Raw genomic sequence first — 7,528 nt, 5'->3', positions numbered from 1 at the left:
GGGTTTTCCATTTAATGGAATTAGAAGCTACCCAACTATAGCCAAATGCTGCCATTTGGGAATGTGGGCCCAGAGTTGCCAAATCTTCAGGAGTAGCAAGAAATCTGAACTTGTTTAATGTGTAACCTCCAGATTTTAAAATACTGGTAAATAATTCAAATTAAATACTAGATGAACCAGCCAAAATGTCTAATCCAGACACTGATCTCAAGCCACCCTTTGAAACCTCTGTTGCAGTGTATACATAATGTTCCATGGTACATCATACATATTTTAAAACCTGTCTTGTTTTTAACTAACAGAGTATAAAATACTATATTGCTGGACACTTAGGCTGTGACATTACAGCTGCTACAATGGACATTCTTGTCTGTGTCTTTGTGTGCTTGTAAAAATAATTCTAGAAGACTCAAAATTGCCCTGGAAGAGGTTGTACCAATTTACAATCCTATTAACAGTACATGAGGGGGTCCTTTTCTGGGGCACTCTAAGCAGATTCCCATGTGCCATCCCAGAGATCAGATGCAGTAGGTCTGGGATTGTATATTTTCTTAAACTCCCAGATGATTCTGATGATCAGTGATTTTGGAACCATTGTCTTGGATTATTAACAAGTTGTTTGGGATGAATTCCAGTCAATTATAAAGGAATCATAAATACTTTCATCTGCATTTCTGTTTTAGGCTGTTACCTCTGATTATTGCCCTCTATGAAAACACCAAAGGGCTCTGCTGCTGCTGTTGCAGGCACTTCGGTCAGAGCAGGACAGTAAATAAACCAACTCAGGAACCTTCGAGCAGCCTTTATTGGCACAGCCTCAGAAAAGGCGTGGTAGTCATTTCTGAGCAAAAACCTGTAGCCCAGCAAGGTCTTCAGTGTTGTGTTTAACACACCACTGAACCAGAAAGTTTAAGTTCCTGAAACAGACGCCCCAAGTCACTAAGAGGCTCCAAAATCAATAGGTCAAGCCCTGCTGCTCTGTTGAGAACTGAAAGGCAAAAAATAGTCCTGGATGTGCGTCCTGGTTATAGGATGACTGAAACGGCGGGGAACAGTATCAGTATCAAGTTTTCTCAGCTTGACTCCAGATCACTCCCCCATTACAAGGAAGATGTGTTTCAGTCGTGGCACTGAAGTCTCCACTCCATTCTGTGTTTGCCTAAGCAGCTTCTGCTTAGGACGAGTGGTGGTCATAGGACATGATCATCAGGATGGTAGAGCTCACTCATCAGGCGGTAGATGTAGGAAGGTGCATTCCCACCAATGTTGGAGATAAAGAGGGTAATGAGCTCTGGGGGGACGTAGTCAAACACAGGGCAATGAACACTGACCTTCTCCAAGATGTCCCCTGAAAGGTAATGACACGAGCGAAAGATAAAACCAAGGCTCCTGTTCTAATAATTAAGTATCTTATAGATTCTAGGGTCAGTAACGCAAGTATACTCGCCACCCCAAGGAAGGGAAACTGCAGCAACATACAAACCAGAAGAGATGACTTCAGAACATGATACACCCGATGCTTATAACTCTCTGATGCCTTTCCATAGATAACCCTTAGAATAATATTCAAATTTGGAATTGCAACCTTCAAGATCTGGCCCCTCGCCACCACACTACACTAATTATGGTTCATATTACTCTCTCTCTTGCTCATTACTCTCTAGCCACATGGCCATCTTTTTCCAACTGGCTAAGCATGTACCTAACTCAGGCCCTTTGCACCAACACCTGGAAAACTCTTTCCTTCATCTTCACATAGCAGGCTGTATTCCTTCAGCACTCAGCTGAAATGCCATCTCATTAAGTCCCTTCCCCAGACTAAGGTAGTCCCCTTGTCACTTTCCATCTCATCCTTCGTATTTGTTTTCTTCCTAAAACATCCCATGACCTGACATATTCTTGTCTGTCTTTTGCAACATAATGTAAACTCTGGGGGAGCAGGGCCTATCTATGTTATTCACTGTTATATCCCTAGTGCCTGAAATAGTGTTGGATACACAGTGGGTACTCAATAGTCATAAATATTTCTTGAAAGAATGAATGTTTGGATAAATGGTGAAGTTATTCAATTTCCAAGAAGAATCAGCACCCCGAGTACTATGCTTTGCTCCAAGAGGGTGTTAAAGCCCATGAGAACTGTTGATGAGGCAGCAGGTTCACTGAGCAAAGCTGCCTTCAGAATATGTGAGAGAAATGGACCCCAACACACAAAGGTGTCCAGGCTACAGGCGAGTTTCAGAAGTAACATTTCAGAGCCTGCTTTCTTTGGCAGTCACGTTACCAAAATGACTCCCTGCAGCAGCCCGAAAACAAGAACATTTTCTCATTGGGCTGTCGCCTGTGTCTCAAACAACTTTCAAGGCCAAACCCAGTCAGTGCTGGGTGATCCAACCCGCCATGGCCCCAATAACGCAGCTAAAATATATTAGTTTTAGAAGAAAATGAACATGGATTAGATCAGGACCCCAAGCACTCTAAGCTGCTAAAGAGAACAGTCCCCACAAGAAGTATGATAAAAAAAACAACCTGACGGCATTCAATCCCATTGGCCACCAAAACCAAAACCAAAAGACCAAAACACATATACACAAAAACCCAAAACACACAAGCGCGTGTGCCACATACATTCAAGCAACTTCTGTACCTTCTGTGAAAGGCAAGACTTCTTCAGGAGCCACAAACTTGTGAAATGAATCTTCTTCATTGGGGAACTGGAGAAGAATTAGGGAAAAAGAAAAAAAAAAAAGAAAAAAAAAGAGTGTCAGCTCATCTGACACTTCCACTTTTAGGTATACACCCAAGAGAAATCAAAAACATACACCCACAGACATTTGATTACAAAGGCTTACAGCAGCATTACTCACAAAAGCCAAAAGGTAGAAATAACTCAGATGCTTATCAACAGATGAATGGATAATTAAATTGTGGTATATCCATGCAATGGAATACTATTCGGCCACAAAAAGGAACAAAGTACTGTGCTACAACTCGGATGAAGCCCCAACACATTATGCTAAGTGAAAGAAATCAGAAACAAAAGGGTCCATATTGTATGACTCCTTTTATGTGAAATATCAAAAATAAGCAAATCCATAGAGACAGAAAGCAGATTAGCAATTACTAGGAGATGGGGAGAAGGAGGAATAGGGAGTGATTACTAAATAGGTACAGAGTGTTTTTCTGGGATGATGAAAAAGTTTTGAAACTAGAGAGTGGTAGTTGCACAATGCTGTGAATGTAGTAAATGCCACTGAACTATACAATTTTAAATGGTTAACTGTATGTTATGTGAATTTCACCTCAATTTTTAAAAAAGTAGACACCTATAGATAGGCTGATATGTTCAAAACAAGTAGTTTCTATCACTGGTGAAATTGCTCTTCACTTAGTAACTTCTTGTATTCAGGCTACAGAGGACAGTCCCTGGAACAAATAAAACCAATTCTGTTTCTAGTTTCAACTTACTTGGCATTTTCAGAAATGGTGTCAGCGAGTGGTGGCAATGTAAACAAAGGGCTTCCCCCAACTGCGTATTGTCCTGACCTTACAATTTTGACTTCCTGAAGCTGACAGGTTGTAACTATCAATGGCTTTTCCTGAATCAAGACTTCTGTGGCTTTTTCCAGCCTCCACTGAGTCTAATCCATTGAGTAAATGCAGACAAAGAGAAGCCCCAGAGCTCAGACCTACACCTTGACTTCCTTCTGTTGGCTAGAGACAGACGAGAGAGCAGCTGGAGACAGATAGACATACCTGTGGGGAAAGCTTGAACATAGGTGCACAGACGATGAGTGGGGTGGAATGGTGTTTTGCTGCCAGTGCTAGAGTATGAGTTCCTGTCACAGCTCTCAGGGCACCGTTGGCCAGGATGGTCTTTGTGCCAATGATCACCTTTGGGACAGGAAAGAAAATGTGAGCCATCCTAGGAATAGAGCCCTAAACAGGCCATTGGGCACAAGAGCCAGAATGCTCAGCCTCAGTCTTGGTGTACTGGGGGGGTCACACACTGGTACACCCAAGGGAAAGGGAGTCTAGGCTCAGACCACAAGTTCTAGCATAAAAGTGGGTTCGCAAGGGAAGAATGAACATAGTACAGGACAGGAAACTGCAATATCTACTGTTCTTAGCTCTGTTTTTCCTGGAAATCTATCTTTCATACCTCCTGAGAAGCGGGGAGCCTTTGTTCCACCATCCACCACCGCCAAGCTCTCTGAGTAGAAGTGAGCAGCCCTTTACCAGACCCCTAGCAGCTGACACACTTACCTTAGTCCCACTTAATTCTTTTCAATGCTTTAACCAAAATGAGGCTCCTCCAAGTGAGGAACAATGATTCAGATAAAGGGGGAAACAAAATCAATTAATAGATTAAAAAGGCCCATGTATGTATTTTTAAAAGGTGCTAGAAACTTTCCTCCCTTCTCATGGATATTGGGGGTGGGATGGGGGTGGAGAACCAACATTTCAGAAGTATAATCTTCATGAATTCGACATACTATAACCCAAATACACCCACCTTGTTGACTCTTGACATAACAGCAAAAATGGCAGCATCCGTCATGACAGTTGTCTCAATACCTGTTTTGGACAAATTGACTGCCATCTCATGACCCTGCAATAGAAGAGAAAGGCTGATGCTGGGAGGAAGAGTGAGAGAATGAAAGAGCTCTGGGGATTCTGTGATACTGGGCATATCCAACGCGCAATTTCCAACAGATAACTAACTCATCTGGTAGGTATTCTCTGGGAAGCAGGAGGAAGCCCAGGGGACTCTAATAAATGTTTATTACTCCCCAGCAGCACTAGGACAGCCACAAAACTGGAAATATGACTTGCTTGCATAATCCAGCAGAGCTGACAAGACAGATCCTAGCTCATTATTTTACAACATCCTTGCATCCTTACATATTTCCTTTTTTGGAGACCTATTATTTACCTAAGGATTGAGTGAGGTTAGACCAAGCATCAGTCGTCCTCAAGGTAATTTACCCTATTTTGATTCCTAAAACAACCAATATTTATCTTTTCTTGGGCCTAGCAGCTCACCCAACTTTCTTATTTTTTTTTTCTTTTTTTACCCAGTTCTATGAAAACATTTATTCAGCCTTTATTTTACAGAAGTGAATACCGCTGACTCTCTCAAGGAGTTTTTAGGAGAGGCACATATATATAAAAAACTCTAACATGCAGTAGTAATAGACATAATAATAGAGGTACTGAAGTAGGAAGTAGAATAGAGCTAGAAGTGATTCATTTTCTGTTGGAAGGGCTGGGGAGAAGGGGGAGAAGAACAGCCGTGAAAAAGTTTCCCAGAGGACATGGTATCTAAACTGGGTCTTGAAGGTTAAAAACAAAGGTTTCATTCTTTATATGGTATGAAAAACATGTCGCCCAACTTTCCTAAACCAATGTTTAAGAATGTTAACAGGATGAACTTGAAAATCCCCTTAGTGTTTTACTTTGTCTTCTCACTGTGCCTTGCTTATCAATTCAAAGATGGTATGGAGCCCACCTACCCCTCCTTTATTCTCTCCTCATTTTAAATTTTTCTTAGCAACTCCAGCAGTCCCCGTACCTGACAGAAAGGCGCACACTCTGCCACGATGACATGGAATTTCCTCTTTCGGGCAGCCTCTTTGAGGAAAGCCTCCACTGTTCGGGAGAAGCCAATGGTCATGATCACCTCATTGGAGTGGATGTGCTCCAGAGCCTGGGCTGCGATGTTCTCCGTTGTCCCTTCTGCAAGAAGCCAGTTTTTCAAGGAAAATATGACACTGCCATGCTGCAACACAGACAGACACTACAGAAAACAGAAAGGGATGTGCACCCTTCTCTAGACTGCCCACCTAGCAGACCCTGGTAACACGTGGTCAATGGACTTAATGTGGAATGTCACCTTTCCTTAAAAGCCCTGCTCCTCCACGATCTTCCACCTCCCAAGTTCTCAGCCTACCCTCTTGCCCAGCAGCACCCCTATTCATCAACTTACTCCCTGTGCCCCTGCCGGGTCCCAACACCAGCTCTTTACAATTGTCTTTGAAGACAATGAATTTAGGCAAGAAATGGTCCAATTTGGGAAATTCTAAAGTGCTGAGCGTGAGGTAAACAGAGCTTCCCCCAAAATAACTCCTCCTCCAAAAGGTGGCCACAACACCTCCACCTGACAGGGAGGCCACGGTAGAAAAACTGAGGGGGTGGAATTTGGAAGCAGCAGCTCAGTGCACAGACAGACCTGGCTTCTTCCTCCCCTGGGAACGCTGACTGCAATAAGTATCTGCAGTTCACCAGGGTCACATAGACAAGGGGGATGGAGGTGGCCTGTGTGTATGTGTATGTGTATGTATATGTGTATGTGTGTCTGTATAAAAATTCAAGAGGAAGTTTAGTGAAGGAGGGTCTATCAACTGTGGTTTTCAGGGGTTCATCTTCTTTAAAATAAAAATAAAGCTCTTCCCAAATAGAGTCTCCGCCACAGTGGATCTGCAGTCGATAAGGGGTTAGTCTGTAAGGAAATGTAAAGAGGGTTATCTTAGTCTGCCACCTATTCCAACCCTTCCTAATCAGGATGAGGGCAAACTTCCGAGAACCAGAGGACTGGTAATCTCCCATCTCTGTTGATGACAACTTCCAGGGTCTTCTGTTCCCTCATCTGCCTGCCACCTGTCCTGTCCACCTAAGGATCAGGACTCACCCAGTTCCACAAGCAGCTCATTAATTGCTTCAATGATGTTGGACTGGAGTTGAGCATAATGGGAGCGGAAATCCTCGCTCAGGCCCCCGGATGTCAAGAGTTTGTGCAGGGACTCCTGCTGATCGCTCTCGTCGCTGCGTCCGTGGAGTCTATGGAGGCAACAAGACCCAAAGAGGGAGGTGGGGAAGAGATGTGGTCATTAAGGTAACTAACAACAGCTGCTCAGCTCCAATAAAGGCTCCATGCAAAAAGCGTCACTGGGTCCAACCCCCGGCCCAGGACGTGGGCCGGACCTGCCATACTCCTCCCGGATGATCCTGAGCACTCTCCGCACCATGTTGCCCACAGTGGTCTCTGAGGGTTGAGCGGCCGTCATCCTCCGGCCTTCTCTGCGGATCAATTCCATTAGCTCCCCTGTAGTCCAAAGAGAGAGGGTAAGCGCGGCAAGGGCGCGGTGGGGCCTGGGCGACTTTCCGCCCGGGGATCGGAAACGGAAAGTGGCGAGGGAGGCGATGGAGCTAGGCCTGCCTCACCTGCATTGCTCCAGCGGTGGTCCGTGATGATCCGGCGCAGCAGCCCCAGGGTCTCCCGGGCCATGTCCTCGGAGCTGTGCCGCCCGCCGCCCCGCTTCAGTGCCTCCACGAAACTCTCGATCCTCTCGGACAACTCCAAGCCCTTGGCCTCAGCCCCCGGCATCTCGAAAGGACCCGCCTCGCCGGCGGAATACACACCTGCACGACCTCCAGACTTGCACTTCCGGGGCAGGAGAGGTCGGCTTCCGCTCTGCGAGGAAGACTCCAGTTTGGGAGACGGCAGGGGCACGGCCCCCGCCTGCCCACC

The 7,528-nt window shown here is 45.1% G+C and overlaps 1 protein-coding gene across 1 annotated transcript; it reads right to left on the bottom strand.

The window, feature by feature from the left end:
- Positions 1–785: 785 nt before the first annotated feature.
- Positions 786–7,452, bottom strand: EIF2B2 (eukaryotic translation initiation factor 2B subunit beta). The gene is made up of 8 exons (XM_007459744.1): positions 7,222–7,452; positions 6,982–7,102; positions 6,689–6,837; positions 5,573–5,736; positions 4,514–4,609; positions 3,754–3,891; positions 2,645–2,711; positions 786–1,348 (listed from the first exon to the last, which is right to left on the bottom strand). Exons 1-8 carry the CDS (start codon positions 7,382–7,384, stop codon positions 1,191–1,193), a joined length of 1,056 nt encoding a protein of 351 aa, XP_007459806.1. The 5' UTR covers positions 7,385–7,452; the 3' UTR covers positions 786–1,190.
- Between the last annotated feature and the right edge of the window lie 76 nt (positions 7,453–7,528).

This window comes from Lipotes vexillifer, unplaced genomic scaffold, assembly GCF_000442215.2.
Source record: "Lipotes vexillifer unplaced genomic scaffold, Lipotes_vexillifer_v1.1 scaffold39, whole genome shotgun sequence".
Lineage (NCBI taxonomy): Eukaryota > Metazoa > Chordata > Mammalia > Artiodactyla > Lipotidae > Lipotes > Lipotes vexillifer.
Note: the sequence above shows the minus strand (reverse complement) of the source record. Positions and strands in the feature narration are given on the sequence as shown.